The following is a 22,777-nucleotide window of genomic DNA, read 5'->3' on the forward strand; positions in this document are numbered from 1 at the left end:
CCCGGAGCGCGCTCCGGCCCTGCCCTTTCGCTGCCCGTCGCTGAGAGGAGTATCAATTTTCATTTGCATGCTTTGCCCGCTGAACTCCAGGCTGCCAATTCAGTTTATGCGAAATCTCCCCAAAAGCTGTTAGATGGCAATATTTCACATCGCTGGCTGAGCTCTTTGTCAGCCATCCACATGTTTTAAATCCGCGCTTCCGTGGATTCCTGGACTATCTGGTACCTTCTTTGGTACTGACAGGCTCCAGACAAGTCACCACCCACCAAAATAATGCCCAGATAACCCAAAAGACTTCCAGAAAGGATGGGTAGTGATGGTATTCTCCTCAGTACTATTTCAGAGTTGTTTTTCCAGCTTTTTAGGTTCGGTTTTCCAGTTTTTAGGCCCCTACTTGTTTTTCAGGAAACGCTCCTTGAGCAGATGTAAACTTGGGACAGTGGTGTTGCCATTCCTGGATGTGTTTAATCCAAAGGACCTCTCCATCTCCTATAAGCACTCCAGATCCCTTAGTAGTTTATAAGTGGAAAACTGATGCCTTCAAACACCAGAGAAACCTGAAAGAACTGCAATAGAAAAACAATTAATAACTGTCATGTTAGTGAAAATAGGGAAAGGTTTGTAATCACGACAAAATACGTTGTGAAGAGCAAATGCTGATGAAAAGCTTGCCTGCTCCTGGAATTCTGTATTCATTTAAAAATTGAAATAAAGGGCATTTTTAACAATGCAGTTTTATATGAAAACAGGTTAAGATTTTCAATTTATTTCTTTAATCTGACTGCTGTGGGTGTGCTGGACACAGTGTCAGCACACCAGGCCCACCTGGATGACAGGGGATGCGCCAGTCTGGGTTAACCAGGTTTGGCACGTCACACCTTTAACTTCTGCTGGGCTTTTTCAACACATTATTCAACTTCCCAGCAAACTCCAGACACCAGCGGGGACACCCAGAGGTGCGATTTTGCCGGGTGGACTAATACCATAGCATGGGTGTTTGGAAGAGCGGGGAGGGTTCACCTCACCCGGCCCCGCCGCTCCGTTCAGGGCGAGTCCTGCCCGCGGTGCCAGCACCCGGAGCGGCCCCAGCCCCGCTGCGGGAGCCGCCTCAGGGCTCCTCACGTCTCCCTTCCATCCCGGGGCCCTCACACACGACATCTTTAGTGCGGGAAAGCGCGGGCTGTGCCGGCCGCCGGCGGGCGCGGCCATTTTTACTCGGGGCGCCACCCCGCCCGTCCCAGCGCCGGGCCCGGCCAGCGCCATCTTGAGTGAGGGCGCTCTCTGCCCTCAGCGCGGCCTCGCCCGCCATATTTAATGAGGTCACCCTCCACCACTCAAAAAAATCCTTAAGGTCCCAAAAAAGCCTAACCCGTACCCTCAGCAAGCTACGAACACCTCGGGATTCCCTCTGTTTCTCCCCGCAGCCATCGCGGTCTCTCCCCGCGGCAGGGCCGCTCCGCTCCTCCCCGGGTCAGCTGACGGCGGCGGCGGCGGTCCCGTCATGGCCGCCCGGAGCGGCGCGGCTGAGGCGCTGGTCCTGCTTCTCCTCTGCTTCGCAGCCCTGGAGGGAGCAGCGGGCTCGGAGCCGCCGCTCAAATGCGAGGAGCTGCGGCTGGGGCAATATCCTGAGCGGGGCCGGGGTCGGATCGGGGGCGGTTGTTGTGGCGGTGGGCCCGGTGTGAGGCGGGGTAGGGCAAGGGGCGGTGGGGACCGTGAGGGGCCGGGCAGGGCCGAGGGGTCGGGGAAGCTCAGGATGGGAGCCCCGAGGGGGTCTCGGCTGGCAGGAGCGGGACAGGGCTCCTCAGGGTGCGGGAATTGAGGACACGGCCTCAAGCTGCGCCAGGTATTGTTCAGGTTGGGCATCAGGGGGAATTTATTCACAAAAAGGGTGATTAGGCATTGGAAGGGGTGCCCAGGGGTGTGGAGGTGTCCAAAGAACGCCTGAGTGTGGCACTCAGTGCTCTGATCTGGGTGACAAGGAGGGCATCAGTCACAGGCTGGACTCGATGGTCTCAGAGGGCTTTTCCAACCTAATTAATTTTGTGATTTCTGGTGGTACTGTGTGTGCCCCAGTGCGTGCTTGAGGTGTCCTTCAAAGAGATTGCCATGGGATGAGAGAGCCCGCTCTGCCACCTTATTTATTATTTGCAGGAGCGAGACGTGGAGCCTTTGCCATTTTTTTCACCATTTTTTTCAGCAAATAATGTGTTTCTATGCCCAGCACAGCTCCGAGGAGCAGGAGGTGCGAGGCTCCTGGCTCTCCAAGGCACCTCTTGCCCTCCCCAGAACATGTTGGTTGATGGCAGCTGACATTTTTTGATGATCAGAAGTGTCAGGAAAGCAAATCTTGGAAAAGCTTGCTTCACCTCCTGCTTTACTTGGCTGTGGGAGTTGAGACCTTTGGAAGTCAGTTCCTTCTCAGTTTGTTCCTGCACCAAATTCCTGCCGTTTCAGATGCTCATTTTTACGCGTTCGTTGAATTTTGCGTGTTCCCGTATATTAAATTTCCTCAACCAAATGCCTCAATTTCAAGGCACTGTGGTATTTAAATAAGGGAACAGATGAGGCGTGTGCTACCTTGTTGCCTCCAAATACAGAGGCTGTGACTGATAAATATTGTAGTTCCTTTAGGTAGTGCTGACTGCAGCACTAATTAAACGTGGGGCTTATGCGATATATTGGTGTATTAAATTGGATTAGCAGATTTGCTGCATGGTAATGTGCTGCTCCTCTTTTGGGGGATGGGTAGGCACCAACATCAAGGTGCATCTTAAATCCTGGGGGTTTAAAGAGGGTGGAATAAATTACTGTTAAACCTGTTGTAGTGTTTGATATGAAAACTGTTTTCCTCAATTACCTGAACATATATGTGTGATGAGCCTAAAATAGACAATAGCACACAAGAACCAATGAATTGCACAAATCACACAGCATATGGTAAGGATTTCTAACTTATATATTGATTAACTAATTTTTTTTCAAGGAAGTGTTCAATTTGCCCGTTTGTGTATCTACTTGATGAGCTTTCTAAAAGATGGGATTAGTAATATCATTAGTCTGAAAGCCCAAAACACTTGTGTGGATTGGGTGCTTTACTAAACAGGAATAAATACTCTGTCTGTGATTGGTACTTTTGTAAGTGAGGTTTCTGGTAAATCTCTTCAATGTATGTTACACCCTTTAGGCTCTGTCCTGCACCACTGTGATTAAAACAAACCATTCCTGTCACACTGATTTTGCATAGAATTATTAAAAGAATTGACATGTGACAGAACAGCCTTCAAAATCTTCTAATTTTAAAGGTTTTTTTTTTCTTAAGGCAACATAGTGCCTCCCATCATCACCAGTTTTTGGTGCATGAGACTCTATTTTGAAAGCACATTTATTTGATGTTCAGTTCTGACATACTTCAGAGCACAACAGAAAAATTCCTAATTTGATTACTTATTTTCCTACCTGTGCTTAACTTTGATGTTCCCAGGCATTGAAATAAATGGTCTGTGTTTGATAGCACAGCAAGTTCTCTTTATGTGCACCCCTGATTTAAACTCATGGAATTACAGAATGGTTTGGGTGGGAAGGGACCTTAAAGCTCACCCAGTGCCCCCCCTGCCATGGCAGGGACACCTCCCACTGTCCCAGGGTGCTCCCAGCCCTGTCCAGGGACACTTCCAGGGATGGGGAGCCCACAAAATTCATCTGTGTTCATATTTTGCTTCCTATAAGTGCTGAATGACTTTCTTCTGGGACAGTGAAGGTTTTCCAAATAATTTCAGACACTGGATGGAAATACTTTGCACAGTGCATCCTTTAAATAATGCACAGTGGATCCTTTAAATAAAGTTTTTTCAGTTCTTTCCATCACTTTTACATTGTGTCCCTGACTATAAATGGGCAGTCAGAGACCAGAAAAAATACTGCACAGTTTGAGATTGATCCTAACTGAAGATTATCAGTTGTTAAACTAATTGCCATGTGATTGTATTAAATACACTGCACTTTTGAACAGGAGATAAGCTTCAGAGTAGGACAAGTGGCTGAATTAATTAACACTGTTTCTTTGTGCAGCATTTTTACACACACACACACCCCAGTTTTTAGATTGTCCTCACAGTATCTGAATTGCTTATTTTCAGTATTACCTAAGTAATGAAAAGTTAATTTCTGCATCATGCTTGAAGTGCTACAATTTCTGATCACTTTCTGTGATCCCTCACCCAGACAAACAGGGGTTCAATTCAAAGCAGCAAAGTTGTGTCATTGAGTAGAAGGTTTGGAGTGTTTGGAGTGACACTGAGAAGAGAACAGTGGCCTTTCCTGTATCAATGTATCTCAACTGTGCTGGGTTTATTCTAATAATGGAAAAAACTTCATTGCTTAACTTACTTTACAAGAAATAATGTTTAGTTTTGTAATTGCCTTATATTAGGCACATTGATCAGTAGCATCATGGAATGATTTGGGTTGGAAGGGACTTTAAAGATCTTCTCATTTCACCCCCTGCCATGGGCAGGGACAACTTCCACTATCCCAGGCTGCTCCAAGCCCTGTTTAACCTGGCTTTGGACACTTCCAGGGATGGGGTGTAAAATCCATGTAAGATTTTATAGCAGTTAAGTCCACACATAAATCTTTATTTTTTGGCCCTATGCAATATGGATAGGCATTAAAAAAAATCCATCTCTTGCCTGTGTGCATTATTGGAAAATCTGGAAGGAATGTTAAACCTGGCTTGCAGTTTTGTTGGAATTAACCAACAGGATTCACAATACTGAAAGCTGATAGAAAGTGGGTAAAGGACAGATATTTATCCCTTTAAAACTACAGACTACAGCACTGGAGAGTGACTGATATTCTAGTAATATATTGCAAACTTTAGCAGGTGTGACTTTCTGCTGTGATTTCCACTTTAGTTCCCCTAAGAGTCAAGAAAAATGGAATAATTTGGGTAGAAAGACCCTTGAGGAAGTTGCATAGTCCAACCTCCTGCTCCAAGCAGTGTTGGCACTGAATTCCAACCAGGTTGCTCAGGGCTTTGTGCAGTCAGACCTTGCAAACCTCCAGGGATGGTGATGGCATGACCATGGGCAACTGGTTCCAGTATTTGACTGTTCTCATGATGAAAATCTCTGTAAGTCAGCTTCAGATTTCTCATTGACTCATATTGAAGCCAGAGTGGAAATTACAACAGAATTGGGGCAGCAATTAGGTTTGTATATATTGCTTAAAATGTAGCAAAGAAAAACTACAATTTAGTGGTAGGACTGACTTAAAAAATGTTTTAAACAAGTAATTGTGTGTGAACTGTGCTTTGTATCAAGACTTGCACAGTAGAACTTAATTTGTTTCACTTGTGTGTGGTCAGAAAACCGCTCTGAGTGTCAGTTACTGCTTAATATCAAATCATTTTCTGTCCTCAGTTCAATGTCTGCCAGCACCAAACATTACTTGCAGAGATCACCTTGGCATAGAGAAAGTCTTTACGGGACAGGAAGTTGGATTTTACAAGCCCATTGAGTGTCGCAATGTGTGAGTACTCTTTGGATCTGAAAAACCCAAGTTTGTCCAAAATTGTATGCTCTGTTGGCAGAAGGAAAATAGAAGTAAGACAGAACCATGCACATTTTGCCCAGTAGTTAATCCTCTAATAAACACTACAAGGATGCAACACGGGGTCATGGCAAGGGTTGGGTTGGGAGGGATCTTAAAGCCCATCTGATTCTGCCCCCTGCCATGGCCAGGGACACCTCCAGGTTGCTCTAAATGTGCATGCTCATATGGAAATCTGTCAGTCTGTCCTTTTTTTGTTATTTAGTTATGTTTGTGTCTTTGCTTTACCTTATTCTTTTACCTTTGCTTTATTACTTTGTACTTCAGCTTGGCAAAATTTTGCTCCAAATGCTGAGGCCACATTTCACATGTGTTTAAAATCAGCCCAGTTGCTGGAAGGAGCTGCTGGGGACCCCCTCCATCCCCTTCCCTGACAGACCCCAGGACATCAGGGAGCTGCCCTGGCTTGGAGCTGCCTTGGATCAGTTCCCCAGTTTGAGTCACAGAGCAGTGGCTTCAAGTGCTGCTGCCAGCGCAGGGATGAGGGTGACTCAAGGATAAAGCAGAGAGGACAAAGGAGGGCTGGACAGGGCTGTGCTGCTCAGTGCTGCATGCCAGTTTAAAGTGTGCCTGTGGCTGCAGCTGAAGTTCTGTGATGCGTGAATTTTAGGGGAGCTTCAGGATCTCTGCAGCTCCCCCCAAAATCTATAACAGAAACTGTTTCTGTTTTGAAACAACTTTAGTGTTTAATCCGATCCACAGTGCCTGTTTCTGGTACATGAATGATGGACCTCCTTTTTGTAAAGCACATTGTGAGTGGTGGAGAGCTCTGGCTACCAATAAATGGTCCAACTGGCCAGTGCTAATGATCAGCCAGCACCTGTCCCTGCCATTTGTTTCCTCTTTTTCTGGGATTCACTCTGGAACCTTTCTCTTTTGTCCTACTGGAATCTTTGGGAATTAATACAGGATACCTCCCTATCACTCTAGTGGGCAGATAACTCTGATGTGCTGCTTGCTGCTCAGTAATTTGCCTAACTCAGAAGTACAGCTCTGCCTCTTAGTTTCATAAATATTTTCTCTGTATTTAGTCTTCTCAGCAGTCAAAGCTCAGCAAACTGAAGAAAACATATTATTACATCTAATCAGATTTAAATGCCAGCAAAGTAGACGTCAGTCACATTTTTGTCCAGAAACAATTGTGTTTCAGTCCCATCTGTGATGGGGGCTGAGGAGAAGATGAGCTATACTAGTTTAGTGAAATTGCTTCCTCTTTAGATTAGATGGCAATTTCTATGTTTGGAGGTTTTTTTGTATACATATATTTTTGGTTTAGCATATTTTCTAGTAACACTTTTTAAAGGTGCACTTATTTATTAAAATCCAGGTCTGTAGGCAGAGAAATGTCCTCCTTCCTACAATATCTGTTACTTGATCATGACTGTTATTTATAATGAATAATCAATGGTTGCACTGCTGAAACAACTGTTTTCCAGTCCCTCAACAGTTGGTATGGCAGAAAGAGACGAGAACCCTTTTTGGACTGAAAATTCCAGTAAAATGCAACTCTGAACGTAGATAGAGTTACACAAGGATGTCCTTCATAATGTCCTAAATCCAGTAAAAAATGGCAGCAAGATTAATATCACCATCCTTCATCTGTTCATTTATTTAAAAAGTGGGCCAGTCACTGACAGACTTTTTATGAGACACTTTAAATGTTACCTAAGTGTTAGAAATATTATTTTAAGCAGAATCTCCAGCTTACTATTACAACAGTAGCCCTGCCTTTTCTGCTGGTTTTTGGAGGTTTTTCAGCATCTTACTGAGTTTTGGTAGCAACTGTAACTGTAGAAATAACTGCACATCATTTAGCCAGAAAATGAGTTTGAGAAGGCATTTTCCCATGGCAGGATTGTCCCAGCATGGGGACAGCAGGTGAATCTCTACCCCCAGCTTTTGTGAAGGACAAATCAGCAAGTTGTCCTTAGCCAAAAGTGTAACTTAGTTTTGGCTAAGTTGGGGTCCAGTTATTTTAGAGCAAGACCAAGAGATGTTCCTTGGTTGTGTGCATGGATATGTTCAAGTTCAGGTATCCCAGTAATAATTCAAGGAAAAGCTTGTAAGGTTGTTCCAATAAAGAAGTACTGGGAGTCAAGATTGGGTTTGGCTTTAATCTGATGTTTTGGAGGTAGATCTTATTTTTTGGGCAAATTCTAGAACCCCCCAGATTGGCATTATCATATATTTAATATTGTGCAGGCCCTGATGCTGCAGAGTTAAAACGTCCATTGTTGAAATGTTGCCATTCCAGGGAGGGAGGCCTTGGAATGATGAAATTCTCTGTGAAATTCATGGAGTTCAGTGTGGACAGGTCTTTGAGCAGAGCCAAGAGACCCTGGAAGAGCAACCCACAGCAGCACCTGCTCTTGTCAACTGCTGTAGAAGAGCTGGGAGGAAAAGTTTTTAACTTGGCAAATGGAAGAAATGCATGCAGAAAAGATAAAGGCTGGATGAGGCTGAGAAGCAAGAGAAAATAAAAAGAGGAACTGACAAGAAATTGTATCTTTTTACCCAATTGTAGAAATTCCTTCAGATGCTCAGGATGTGTCATTTTCCTCCTCACTGGTTTACTCTTTGTGCATGTTTTGTCTGAAGGAGCAAGGCAAAGGAAACAGAGTGGATGCAGCCTTGTTTGTTACAGTGCTCTCGTGCTTCCCCTTCATACTGGATTTCTTCTGCCTGTCAGTTTGATGTTGATGAGGCTGCAGAAACTCCTGTGCTTTCAGAAGCATCTCAGTGCACAGGCAAGGGCTCCGTTTATTGCTAGCTGTGATCAGGAGCAAAATTAAAACGTGTTCCCATTTTTTATGTAACAGCTCTTTTTATGCTTTAGTGTCCTTGGAGGGCTGTTGACACTTTGTAGTTGATAAACAATTTCCAACAGTTTACCTCGAGTTTTAAATAAACCCATTAGTGTTCTTTACAGTGGAAACAAGACAGTTCTAAAGATGATAATTTACGTTACATTGGGTTCCAGGAATGCCCTGTGTGTTCCGTGTTGCTAATAAACACCAAGTAACAAATCCTGAGGTAGAAGTCACGGTTTAATCACTTAATGTTGCCATTAGGTTTTAAAGTCAGCAAATTTAGATAATAAGCAAAAAAGGTAGGTCTCTGCTTGGCATTGAAAATGCTTAATAAAAGTGCTTGGACTTTTGTCAGCTACTGTCTTTTTGAGACTGTTTTATTCAACTGTCAACCAAGAGTTTAATTTGGGCCTATTAAATAATTGCTGGCACGTAGTGGTGCACGTATCAAAACAGTGAATTACTGAATATTTTTCAGTTCTAATTACATTTGGGTTTGCTGTTCAGGAGCTCGCTGTTGGCCGAGGCAGCAGTTCCAGCATTGAGAGCAATATGTTTTTAGCTCCCTTATTAGTGCAAGGTTCTCCAGCAGGGACTGCACTTACAGGTGGTTTGGTGGCTGCATCGCTCCAGCTGTTGGCAAGAATGGTTCCAATTAGGACAAGTCTGAAAAAGTCTGCTCTATCTGTTTATTTTGTATGACTAACCATGGGAAGCTTAACTTGAGAGCTCCTCTCTACCCCCGTGCATCCCTGTGCTGTCAACAGTTCCTTTCATTGTGACTTTGTGCCATTTACAGTGTAATGAGTGAATCCAAGACTTACTCTTTTTTGTTGAATCCTTCCTGCAGCTTCTTCAGCCGGTGGCCATGGTTCATTTCTCCTTCAGATCTCGTGGCAATTACTGTCTCTGCTGACATCTCACCTGCCTGTCCTGTTCCTCTCCATTTGGCTGCGTGTGAGACTAATGCCTGCAGACAGTATTCACACCCCTCCTGCCTTCCTGGCCTTGTCTCAGTAGGGCTGCACTGCTAGGAGCTGCTCTGTGGAGCTGGGGATGGATCAGCAACTGAATTATGTCTTGACAAGAAATCATCATTTAGTTTCAGAATAATCTGTATTCTGTAAGAGTACAGTTGAGTTGCAGCAGCTGAGGTTCCTTTATGGAGGATGCCTTCCCAGTTTGAAAGCTTAACATTATCAATTCCCTGGCCGTTAATTGAAGATAAATAACAAGTCTGTTGTTTTTATTTAAAACCAGAGCAGCAGGAAAATGAGTCACTACTTTAACAGTCAAAAGTATGAGTGGATATATTTTGCAGTCATTATCTACATTGCTTGTTTCTTTTGGCAGAAATGGATACTCCTACAAAGTGGCAGTGGCTCTGTCCTTATTTCTTGGATGGTTGGGAGCAGATAGATTTTATCTAGGATATCCTGCATTAGGTAAGTTTATTCCTTAATTTTTTCTTTGAGGAAAATCTTATTCTTATATTCTTACACTTATATGTGTATACTCTTATTTTGAGTAATGAAGGCTGACAGTCACAGTTTTAATATTTAAAACTAGAATCCTTATTCATGGTCAAGTGAGACAAAGTGCTGCATTACCCTCAGCCTGCTCTTCTGCTGGAGTGCTGACAAATGGAGATGCAGTGTCCAGCAGATAAAATCCTAATAAGCAAATGTGGTTATTGCTACTCAAAGTTTTGCTTTGCATTGATGTTTTATCACAGCATTTTTTGTGAGGCACTGGAGCAGAAGTGGCTTTGCCTCATGTGCCAGCCTTAAATGAGACTTGACTTCACCAGGAAAAGAGTGGACAGATTTTACAGTAAACCTGGTGTTTTACTGTTCTGGCAAATGCACACCTTCAGGATAACTCACAGTATTAATAACAATTCTGCAGAAGCTGGGATTCCTAATAAAACCTCTCTCTAGTTTTTAGGACCTCATTCCCAGGATGATGGTGCCAATGGCTTTTAAGTAATGGAAATACCTTATTATGGCAGGACTGCCCTCACAGCCTTGTTTCTGAGCTGGACAAAGGCAGTGAATTTAAGTATAGATAGGATGGAGCAGTGATGTGGAAAAAGCTGTATGTGTTGCTGTCACTTCAGCCAGAAATTTTGAGTTTCTGCCCATTAAATGCTAACTCTTTTAAATGACATTATCTGTCCTTTTCTATAATCTTGATTAACATCCATGTCTTTTATCCCTGGGATTCTATAATTAGCATTTACTTTGTCCATCTGTGTCACAAAAAGATACATTTTTGAAAGCAGTCAGTCAGGTGCATTATTTGTTTGTACCACTGGATTTGGAATAATAATTTGCAGTAATTATTTTTAATATATTGTGGTAATATAGATTCATAAATCCTTAATTCTTTTGTAGAAGTTCTTTATGACTAATGCTTTAACCCTACTGGATTATACTGTAGCCAGTAGCCAGAGTTAATATTTAAAATTAAACTCTTCCAAAGCCAGATTTTCAATCTTTTGAAAAGCAAATAGGTAAGAGTAGAAAAGAATAAAAATCATCCCATTGGATTCCTTTACAGTGGCTGATTAGGGATTTCTTGGGTCATCTGTGCCTTGGCAAAAAATGGTTAAGAAAGGTTAATGGCACTGAAATCTTTTTTGCAAGTGTAATGAAGACTGTAAATGCTCTTTGGTTTATTTTTTTCCCCTTCTCTTTTGTTTAAAGAGCACACAAATACAAACAAGCTATTGAGTATAAAGAAATCAGGAAGGCAACCTCTTCCTCTCCCACACACTGTGAACCAAACCAGGAGTTATTACTGTAGAACAACACTATTTTTTTCCCTCTGTACTTCAGAGCAGTTTATTTTCTCAGTGTGATCTGCTTGTAGGGAGGGAAGTGAGGAGGAAGAGAAAAAGCCAACTTTACCCTGCACTCCAGAAATAAATGCCAGGTTCAGAAACAGTTCCTCCATCCATTGCTTAAGTAAAGGTTCCAGGGCCAGGGACACCTTCCCTGGGTTGGCCTGTGCAGAGCTCCCTCCAAGCTGACAAATGCAGGGATTCAGCCACAGCTTCCCTGTGCAGCCCCATACACAGCCCTGGGAGAGCAGGTGCTTCAGGGACACGTTGGAGCTTTGGAGAGAGGGATTAACCAAGATCTTCCTCTGAAATAATATTCAAAAATATATAGTTCTCTCTAGGTCACATATACATCTATACATATATATATTCTCATATATAGTTCTCTCTGGATTACATTCATTGTACAAGAAAATATCAATATTAAAAAAACCATAAATTTAAGCCAGCCTCTTTTTTCTGAAGGCATTTTCCAAATGAAGTCTGCCTTGCAGGACAATTTCCAATAAAACATTCATCTGTCAGTTGTTATTCCCACATATTTTCTATTAATCTTTAATTTATTTGTATAAAACCGAACATTTTTGAATACAAGTTAAAAAGAAGTGTTGATATATTTTTAATATATACTCAAAAGAAATTCATATTTCAGCAAAAATGTAAAAATTATACAAAGGATTGTTTTCCAAAGTTGCATGTTCTGAAAATCAAATCAGTATGTGCTGCAGCTCATGAAGTGGTAGAAAGTCTCTTTCTATTCAGAAGTAAATTTTTTAGCTCAAATTGGGATTTTTCTGTCTGTGCCTCAGTGAAAGGAATATTTCAGTAACCTGATTATCAACTTTTGCCTTTCCTTGTTTAAGAATATTTAGATGTTAAAACAAATGTTAATATTCAAAATCTTTAAAGTGGGTTCAGGATGTTAAAATATGAGTATGTGGTTTGGTTTTCCCCCTAATAATTAAATAAGTTTAACTTTAGGTCTGCTTCTCGATAGATGCAGATACATATATATATATATATATATATATATATATATACACATTCTGTGGGATGAGGGGAGAGTTTGGATTTGATTGCCACCAGTGATGAAATCCCAGGGATTGCTTAAAGCTACAATAAATTTTACTTTTCTTTTTTAGGTTTGTTAAAGTTCTGCACTGTAGGGTTTTGTGGAATTGGGAGCCTAATTGATTTCATACTTATTTCAATGCAGGTAAGTCAGGCCTTTCAAAACAAGATAGAAATCTGTGTTTTTTAAAGCTTTGATTTGATTGCTAACACTTTGTTAGCATTTTGGCCTTAAGAACCACTGGATATTGAAAAATCAAGGCATTTATTTTGGCTCTGCTTGGAGATTGGTGTTGTAGAATATAGACACAAAATATCAATATATTTGCTGTTGGAATTAAAACTCAGATTAGCCATCTATAAATAGTGACAGTGAATAGCTTGGAAACCACAGCACCATAAATTCAGGTGGTCAGAACTTTTGTGTGAGGCAGAGTTGGACTCAGCATGGGATGTCCTGCTGCTCCCAGAGCCCCCAGGTTCTGTGTTTGCCTGTGCTTGTGCTGATGAAAGGAGACATTGCCCCTTCCATTTCCCACCTCTCCTGCAAACCCAAGGCCCTCACCAGCAGAGAGCTGTGACTGAGGGATTCACGAGGGTTAAATCCCCAGCTGGGGTGACATCTTGTGACATCATGAAATTGCCAAATTGTTTTATTCAGCAGCGCAGCCATTTAGCGTGAATTGCAAATCGGCTGCGATGAGCTCAAAATCCATGGTGGGCATGGGAGTTGTTTCTGTGGGTTTGTAGGAAAATATTTTAAAAGTGTGCACTTTGGATCTGTCTTTTGTGTGCATTCTCAAACTCCTTTCTCTGCTCTGCAGTGATCCTGCCTCAGAGCACTTAACAGATCCAGTTGAGAGTATCTTTCATCTCTCCTTGTTGATCTCCCTGGTGACTCCACATCAATTTAGCACTTCCAGAACAAAAACTCCATGATCTTTCCTCCTCCTCTTCATTCCTTACCTGTTCAGTATTTCAAAGACACTTGTCATCAGCCTAATTCTCTGCTGCCGACCCTCCTTTGTTCAGGAAAAGTGGTTTGGAGCCCACTCATTTGTTAGGCTGGTTTTGTGCCTCAAACCCTGCTCGGATTAGCCGAGTCCCAGTGCCTGCCTGTGTAATTTGGTTGATTAGAAGCCCAGGGGAAATGTTCCTTCTGAGACAGCGCTGGCTAAAACAGTTAAACTGCAGCATAACTTCAAAATAAATCTAGTTTCTGTTTGACTAATTAAGCATGACTAATTTTATGATGGGAAAATTAGCAGTAATTGAGACATTAGCACAAAGTATATATTTCACTTCATATTGGAAAGTCTTGGTTCTTTTTCTGTCTTGCAGATCGTTGGCCCTTCCGACGGCTCCAGCTACATCATCGATTATTACGGGGCCAGGCTGACCCGGCTCAGCATCACCAATGCAACCTTCAGGAAAATGCAGACCTACCCCTGACATCCCTGACTGGCAGGGAGTGCCACAAACCCACAGGTGCAGCTGCATTTTACAGCTGGATCCACTGGAATTGCTGAGGATTTGCTGGTCACCCCTCGTCAGAACGGAATATTGATAGAAATGCACGGTGAACAAAGATGATAAAATGTGAAAGTTCCTCACGTTTACCTCAAAGGTGGAACTTTGGGGCTGCTCTGTTTCTGGGAGCAGAGGGTTTTGTTGCTGAGTTACATCATCTGTGAAACGTGCAGACTGTTGCAATTTGCACTGATCTTGTGTCTGTTTCGTTTAAAGTGTTACAGAGAGCTGCAGAGAGAGTTGTTCAAATAAATATGCAGATATTTATTCCATTGAAATTTATAAGAGTTTTAGCATGGATACACATGGGGGGTCTGTCCATATGGCAGTTTGGAAATTAACTTAAATATCCCCAACCACACAAACTGCCTTTTTTTTCCCCCCTCCTGTTAAGACCCAAATCTTAGGCTGGTGTAGCCTGTGAAATTGTGTTAATTAAAACAATTATTTCTTTAAATTTTAGTCAAGTTGCAAAATTTGGTCAAGTTCTGATCAATAGTAGAAATATGGATGTGTAAAAAATAGAACTGTAGATGACATATCACAAAAAAAGAAGGGTGGATGTTGGGGTGCCCTGAGGTTAGAAAAACAAATAATTGTAATGCTTATTTTGATTTTTTTTTCTTTCCTCTCTTGCAACCATCCATAGTGAAATAAATACTTTTTTTCTCCTGAAAATAAATTGGTGTGTATGTGTTTTACAGCTACTGAGTGTCCTAAGAGTGAATTCCTCATACTACTAAAGCCCTTAAAAGGGTCAGTTGTGTTTCAGTGCAATAAATTCAGTATCTTTCAAAGCAGTTTGACCAAAATCTTTTGGACAACCAGGATTTCACTGGATGTTTCTTTCAGGAGAAGTATGTACACACAGACAGAAAACATGTCAACAAAATCTTCATGCTATTTGACCAATTTTAAGGATTCTCTTCACCTTCTAATGAAAACTGGCACTAACTGAGGGAAAAAGCCATGCCATAGAAACTTCAGTGTAATTTTTTTTTTTTTTTACAACAGTTTGGGCCTTTTTTTTTGTTTTTCAGGTGAAACTTTCAACCTGTCATTAATATATCCACTAACCGTATTTTTAGGGGAATTCCCAAGATTGAGATTCCTAAGTGGATTTATGAAAGCACAATTTGTGGGGTTTAGGCTCTTTTTAACCCCCATTAAGCCCAATGCCCAGAGAGCTTTGTAAAGAAATCCTGTTTTTAACCCAAATCAGCATAACCTGACATGTCACGTAATGAGAATAAACCACAAGGAATACTTTGTGCTTAACGTTAATTCTTCCCTTCACGCAAGAAAGATGGGTTTTGGAATCCTTCCTGCCATGCATTTTCCTTGCGGGTTCAAAGAGACAGGAGCACTCTGTCAGCTCCATTCCCTTGCCTGATATTTGTTCTGTCTCCCTTTGCTCCCTCTCTCTCTGAATGCTCTTTGTGCTCATCAGTTTTGTTCCCTGAAATACTTTGAAAAACAAGACAGGAAGCGGATGGAAGATGGATGTTTGAATCGAGTAAAATCTCCTGCCTAAGATCATCCTGTGACTTGTCTGCTTTTTGTTTTTCCAACCCTGAAGCTAATAATGAAGCTGTGAAAATAAGAAGATGTCATGGATGTTATAATAAAAAAATAGCCTTGGGCGACTTATCACACAAGATTCCATTCTAAAATGGGTCTCCAGGTGTGCAAGTAGCAGAGGGTTTGACTTGGTGATTTCAGAAATCCAGGCTGTGCTTCGTTACCTGTAAAAAAATTCCAGGAGCTGCTTTGTGTGAATTAGGTGAAAATAGGATTTTAGTTCTGAGGTCCATGAGATGCTAATCCCAGAGGCCAAGCAGCCAGCAGAGAGAAAGAGCTGCTGGTCCAACCTGCAGTGGTTGTGTGGGAAGAGAAGTGTCAGGAAATCAGAGCTGCTCTGGGATCCTTCCATAACGGACACAGCCATGGGTGACATCTCTTCCCTCCAGAAGGGATTCCCCTTGATCCTCTGCCTTGTCCTGACAGCTTCCCACCCCAGCCCCAATCCCCTCCCATGTTTTAGGAGAGAGTGCCACAGCTTGCTTATTAACCTTTGGGAATTCCATGGGCTGCTGCTGGGGTTGTGCTCTCTATATGAATGCACAATAAATGTTAATATATGTAGAATATGTTTCTATCTGCTCCTTTATCTGCTCAGCTGAAGTGGGGAGAGGGTTAACTGAGCAAGCAGATAAAGCTGCAGGGCCAGGAGACAGTTAGTGAGGTCTTTGTTTTCATCTTGTAATTGTCAGATATGGTATGTTTACCATAAGGGCTGTGAAAAGTGTGATGCAAGATGTAAAGCTGTCCCACTGTGTTAATAATAAATTGGCTGCGGTAATATTTATCAAAATGTCTGTCCAATGATGATTTTTTGTGTTGCTGCCTGCTTTAGCCTTCTCCTGTCAATCAAGTTGTCCATCCCAGTCTTTCTGTAGTTCTGATTGCACTGCAATAATCTTCTCTCAGGATTGTTTTCCCCAAAACAGTTGCAAAGCAATGAAAACAATTAGACAATGTAGTATGTCCTCCTCCTGCCTCGTTCCCAGATAAAATGATATCTGCTGGCCTTGCAGATAGGCAGGAATTCTTTCAACATTCCAACTAGGCAGAGAAGTATTATTCTGTATCTGTAAAAATAAAGAACATAAAAAGTAAAGCCCAGAGTTTAAAACAAGAGTTTGAGGTGCCCAGCCTTTTAAAACTCAGATAAAACTGTTCACTGGAGATGCTGCAGATCCAGGCCAGGCATGAAACACAGATCTTCCCAAACTACCGGTGCAATTAAAAAATGATTCAAAACTTCATTTCAAAAATGACTCTACATGCTGTCCTATTTCCCCCTTCATTTTAATGGCCAATTTGAGATTTTCTGCAGTGTGCTTAACCATGACCTGAAGGAGCCGTAGTTGGGAGATGCGTCCACCTTTGGGCGCTCCACATTTGCTCCACAGTGCCAAAGTGGTGGCACTTCAGTGTGCTGACTGCACTAATGAATGACTCTGGGCTGCTTTCCTTCAGCTGGGTTAGCCTGTGCATCTCTCACTTGTGCCTAGAGCTCCTTTTCACGGAGTTTTTTAACATCAAACTGGTTATTCCTCCTGGGATTGAAACCACAACTCCGCCACAGCAACTTCCTGTGACAGCATTTTGTTATCCTCACCCTTTCCCTCTCCACCACCACCCACCACTGATTACATGAAGATATCACTGCTGCTTTCAGGACCTGATAACACCTTAAATGTTAGCTTTTCCTCTGTTTCCAAAGATGTATTCCTGTATGTCTGCCAGTAAAACTTCTCAGCTCCACAGGAAGGTCTTTGTGTTTGAAATGCTCCCTAAGAATTTTTTTTTGGAGAACATCTGTTGTCACCCCATCAAGGATTGTTTCCTTTGTTCCTCAGGAGTATATTCAGTTATATTTGCTTGCACAGCTCTGTCTATTCAGTCTTCTCCCATCTCCTCTCAGTGTTTTTGAGGTTTTTTTTATTTATTTTTAGATTCATTAGGTGTTTAGGCCATCTCTGCATTGCTGCTTGCTCTGCACTTTTCAAACTTGCTTCCTCCTCCTGAAAGTGATGTTAAATACAATAAAGTTGGGTGCTCAAGCACCCAGCTGGGGAAATTCCAGAGGCAAGAGTGTGCATTTCCATTCTCTCACAGGACTGTTGCTAATTGTGTGATTGCTGTTTATTTCAGTAACACATCACACAGACTTTCAAACTCAGTGTCTTCCCTAACTACCCTGCCATTTTCATTATTATAAGTGGTCACTGTGGCTTCTTTAAAAAATGCACCATTTAAATTCATTTAAATCATGCTGTTTAACCAGCTACCTCGTTCTGGGTTCAGCATCAGAGTCTGCCAAAAAGTGAAATATAAGAGATTGTTCCGTTTGCATCTTCTGCCTGAATCCGAGGAGAAAAAATAGCTTAACTTTAGGCATATGCTTAAGTGTTTTGCTAGACTGAAATATGATCAAGACTCTTCCCACTTTCTTCCTCTCAATCCATCTGTGATACCCAGAGAACCTCCCTAATCTCTGGGAATTAGAAGAGAAAATCACATTCTGCAGGGGAGCAGAATGGCTGATGAATGTGAACGGCTGACGGTGTTGGATGCACTCCTGTGGCATCCCATGGACCCCAACTTTTTGTCACCTTAAAAGTGCTTTTTGGTGCTTTTTGTCCAAGCATCAGCTCCCTTTGGACACCCTGCCCCAATCCTTCCAGCTCTTCCAGGAGGAGGTGGCTCCTCAGAGCTGCTTCCCTCATGCGGGAATGTCACAGCCCCGGATCAGGGATGCTGTGACAAATCCGAGCAGGGGCCTTTGGGGGACAGGAGTGATGTCAGGCTCCAGATTCTGCCTGAAACTCAGCCCCGCGCTGTCTCTCTGCCTCCTGTTTCCTGAAGGTGGAGCCAAACCCCCTATCAGATCCCAAATCTTCCCGAGCTGTTCCCTATCGCAGCCAGACCCAGCACTCCGGCGTTTTTCCTTGCACAGCACAGCGAGCTGGAAAGGGGCTGCGAGGATTCTGCCTGGCCAAAATGCGTTTTGCACCGCGGAGCTAAGACTGCAGCAAAGGCAAAGAAATCCAAGGATAAAAAGGACACCCTCAATGCTGTTTGCACCGTGTCTGATGGAGATCCGCTTCCCAACATCCCCAACAAAATAAAGTATTTTTTTAAAAACGCTGCTTGTCTCGGATACCAGCTCCTTGCTTTTCCCAGGGTTTCTGATTGTAACTCTTTGTGCTTCATAAAAATCCCGGCCATCCACGTGCTCCAATAACTCTCCATGATCCATTTGAATGGCTGCTTTCAGGACTGCAGTGCTCCCCGAGCTGCACAGCACATTCCTCGGGCTCTGCAGATGCATATGACACAGCAGAATTTTAGGCAGTATAAGAATTATAAAGCTCAGTTTCCATTACTGTAATTGCTATATAAATCCTACCTTAGAACAGGCCTATTTAACCTTGGTTTGAGCTGAGACTTGGTCCAAGTCTGATTAAGCTGAGCACCAAATTCTTTTTATTTTATTTTATTTTAATTTTTTTTTTTTCTCTGCAGTGTAATAACTTAGCGGGCAGCGGGGCGGGGAGGGAGATGAGATCCAGCACATCCTCTGCTCCCTGTCCTGCCAGGGGGTGGCTGCAGTCAGGAAATACCTGTCCCCAGGCAAGAGCAGGACGAAGGGAGCTGTGCATTCTGCGCCCTGGGAGGAGCACCGTTTCTCCCCTTGGAACCTGTGGCTGCTGCTGTGCACAGCTGTGCTCAGAGCAGGTGTGTGAGAGCCTCCAGAGCCTGCCCTCTCTGCGGGATGGAGCAGGAACTCACAGCCTTTGTGCCATTTGCCACCACCTCGATGAATGTTGGGTGCCCTGGAGGTTCCCCCTCGGGGCACTGAGGTATCTGGGGGGGTCAAAGCATCCAAAACTTGTTACAGGACAAGGAGCAGTGGGGTCAAAGAGGGGAAATTTAGGTTAGAAATACACAATAAATTGTTCCCTGTGAGGGTGGGCAGGCCCTGGCACAGGGTGCCCAGAGAAGATGTGGCTGCCCCTGGATCCCTGGAAGTGTCCAAAACCAGGCTGGAGCACCCTGGGATTGTGGAAGGTGTCCCTGCCCACGCCAGGGATGGCACTGGATGAACTTTAAGACCCTTCCAACCCAAAACAGTCTGGGATTCTGATTCTGAAACTGAGGAAGAAGTTGCCAGTTCCATAAGCAGAGGTTGGTGATGTCCTGCTTCACTGCTGGAGAATTCCAGACTCCCTTTTAGGCCAGGGAGCAGCTTTGACATGGACACCCACCACTTGCTCCAAAGAAACTCTGGCATAGCATTTCCCATGCCATAAACCTGCTCTGCAGTGGCTGCTTTGCCCCCCATGTCAGTAAAGCCACAGGAATGAATTTATTAATGTATCCTGCTTCCTTTACAGGGTCTTCTTCGAAGTTCCTTGACTTAACCATGGGGAAAATATGGCAGGAAGACATAAGAGAATGGTGAGAACTGAAAAACTGAGTGTTCACCTTGAGCTGGACAAGGCTGCCCACCATGAGGATTGTGCTGGCACAGGCAGGGGCCTGGGGAATGCAGAGGTGGGGGGTAATTTTTAGGGCTTTCATTCCAGGGCCCCATTGATTACAGCCCTATTAAGAGGCCGATGCATGCGACTTTAAAGTTATTTTGTTAACTAAGTGTAGGCAATGGATGTGTCATGCTAACAACCATAATTGCTGGTGTGTCTAACACAGTATGTAAGTACAGTAGAGTGAATTTAAAAGGTTGTGGTAATCTAAGAATGTTAAAAGGGGAATGTGTGCCTGAGGGGCGTGGGGGCTGGGGAGAAAAACGACTTACTTGACATTCACTGTCTTCCTCCCAGCTCCTTTTGCTAAAGTAGGAACAGAATCGGAACAAAAAAATGTTTGTTTTACAGCTGTACCAAGTTACGGCGTGGACTCGTGCTCCCCCCCTCCTCTCCCACTTGCATCAAGTACATCCTGTACTTTTGGCAACATGTTGACTGGATATTTAAAAGCTGTGAACTGTTCTGAAAGTTTCACATACTGGGTTATGGGCCATGTGTGTTTGATCAAAATTCAATTACTGCACTGTACCATGCTTGGAAACCTATCATCCCAAGTTATGAAGTATGACGAAATAGGCTAATCTAATTGGTTCAGTATGGGAGCAGTATCAACCAAGCTTGTTATGATAAATAGCTTCCTGTGTTAAAGGTTCTCTAGAGCTTAAGTATCTTGGCTCACCTCCCTCTACAAAATAAGAATAGTGTTCCCTGGGAACAGTTACATCACTGTCCCTCTCCTACATTCACAATTAAAGGTTTGTGGATTTTTTTTCATCTTGCTGTTCCTTGAGCAGATAAACCGTGGACATCTCCTGCATTCCCCGCTTCCATCCCCTCCTCATTTCCTCAGGGTAGGCTGTGTGGTGCTTACCCTGACTCTGCTGTTCCTCAGGGCTGGAACGCACTGGAAGTGTTCAAAGCCAGGCTGGAAGGGGCTCTGAGCACCCTGGTCTGGTGGAAGGTGTCCCTGCCCATGGAAAGGGGTGGAAAGAGATGAGCTTTGAGGTTCCTCCCAACCCAAACCATCCCATGATTTCAGGATTCTAAAGCAAGCTTGACCAGGGTGCCAAAATCCACCCTGGGCCTCGTGTGCTGCTGTGTCAGTGCATGAGAGGTGTCTGTCTGTACAAAGATCTGGAATTTCTGATGTAAAGTTAAACTCTATGAAAGAAATTTAATCCTTCTGAGCACCCAATAAAATAACTTCTGTTCAGTGAGCTCCACACCTATGGATGTGCAATTATCTTCTTAAGGCCCGAAGTTTAGGTCATCAGTAGTTAAACACAAATCCAGGGTGCAAGTGCTGGATTATGGCTAGGGAAGGACTATGTTCTAAGCCTGGATTTGTAGTCACTAAATTTGGCTCTAAGACAGTGAGCTGTCTCCCATGAGATGATATTGGCTTCGTGATTTTATCTGGTCCATCTTTGGCATCTTGCTTAGCTGGGATTTTGATGTCACAGTAATAGACAGTGTCAAGGGGGGAAAAAAAAACCACATGGAAAAGTGGCTCCTTATGCTCTGGTGATTCAAGTTTTTCCTGCCTTGAACCACCCCCCTCCACGTGCCTCCTAACTCAGAAAAGCCCCTTCAGGCAAAATAATTGTGTGATGATCACTTTACAAATATATAACTCAGGCCTGATAGGGCAAGGGCCTTTAGCACTACTAAGTTTTCTCTTAAGAATAAAGTTATTCACTTACTTAGGGCTTGGTAGAACGAGTTCTTATGTAAGTGAGTCTTCGAATTAGCCCCAAGACTGCCTAATACCTGGATTAAGCCTGTATGGTGATTAATGCCTATTTACTGTATCTGTTATCCCACTGCATTTTGCTCTTCAGCCTTGATTAAGCCCTTTGCTTTACCATTTAAAATGTCCTGCTTAACCTTCTGCTTACAAACGTACACAGTGCTGAGCTTTGCACTTTTAACCAGCACAAGTTCTACCATAAATAATAGCATTTAATTTTAAAGTGCAACAGCTACAGTCACCACTTGATTAAATGACAGAGAACAGCAACAGCAAACTGGGGAACACAGAGTTTTTCACCACAAATGTCTACGTCCATGTAAGTGAAAAAATTACACCTTCCTGCTGCTGATTAGCACTTTCTGTGCAGGTCTTTATTTTACATGTTTATAGAAAATTATTGCCAAAAGAGCCTAAACAGTGACTCTCTGCGATTTCCCCAAATATGTTTTGAAGGAGATAAACTAGATTAATCTCTCTTTATAAAGTTCCCACAAGAAAGCTCACAGACACAGTAGCTTTACCTTCAAAAATAGAATGTGACTGTAGGCACTTATGCTAATCTCTTTTTTGGCAAATCAGCTTTTTTGTATTGAATCTTGCTTGATTGAATAGCACTGGAGCTGCCAGAGTAAATGCTATTATCAATGTACAGTAATTAAGGAAATAGTCCTTGTCACTCCAACAGTGTCCAGGCAGTAGTGCCTTCTGTAATAAAGTTAAATGATAAAGAAATATCTCCAAGGTGTAGATACTGGACCAGGGGAGCTCTTGAGATGCAGGGAAAATAACCCAGAGTGGAATTACAGGTGGTGGGGAAAGTATAAATGCCTGTGGAATTCATGCTATAAAGCTTGTTTGATGCTAAATGTTTAAATAGGAGCTCAGCACTAAAACACATAATTGTTTAATTTGTCATGTAATTTCCTGACTCAGGGCAGTTGAGCATCTCCCAGTCACCACCCTTAACAAATGTGTGCGAGGGAGAGGAGGGGGGAGACCCTTCCATCATTCAGCAACTTCAAAGATCTTTTCCCCCTTC

The 22,777-nt window shown here is 43.0% G+C and overlaps 1 protein-coding gene across 1 annotated transcript; it reads left to right on the plus strand.

Annotated features, from left to right (window-relative positions):
- The first annotated feature begins 1,489 nt into the window (after positions 1 to 1,489).
- On the plus strand, positions 1,490 to 14,573 carry TM2D1 (TM2 domain containing 1). Its single transcript, XM_074545683.1, has 6 exons — positions 1,490 to 1,620; positions 2,864 to 2,937; positions 5,421 to 5,529; positions 9,774 to 9,865; positions 12,408 to 12,481; positions 13,678 to 14,573. Exons 1-6 carry the CDS (start codon positions 1,502 to 1,504, stop codon positions 13,786 to 13,788), a joined length of 579 nt encoding a protein of 192 aa, XP_074401784.1. The 5' UTR covers positions 1,490 to 1,501; the 3' UTR covers positions 13,789 to 14,573.
- The last annotated feature ends 8,204 nt before the right edge of the window (positions 14,574 to 22,777 follow it).

The sequence above is a fragment of the Zonotrichia albicollis genome, chromosome 8 (genome assembly GCF_047830755.1).
Source record: "Zonotrichia albicollis isolate bZonAlb1 chromosome 8, bZonAlb1.hap1, whole genome shotgun sequence".
NCBI lineage: Eukaryota > Metazoa > Chordata > Aves > Passeriformes > Passerellidae > Zonotrichia > Zonotrichia albicollis.

Coding starts and splice junctions, on each gene's coding strand:
- TM2D1 (XM_074545683.1), top strand. CDS start 1,502: ATGGCCGCCCGGAGCGGCGCGGCTGAGGCGCTGGTCCTGCTTCTCCTC. Junction 1,621..2,863: donor GAGGAGCTGCGGCTGGGGCA/ATATCCTGAGCG, acceptor AATTACCTGAAC/ATATATGTGTGATGAGCCTA. Junction 2,938..5,420: donor CACAAATCACACAGCATATG/GTAAGGATTTCT, acceptor TTCTGTCCTCAG/TTCAATGTCTGCCAGCACCA.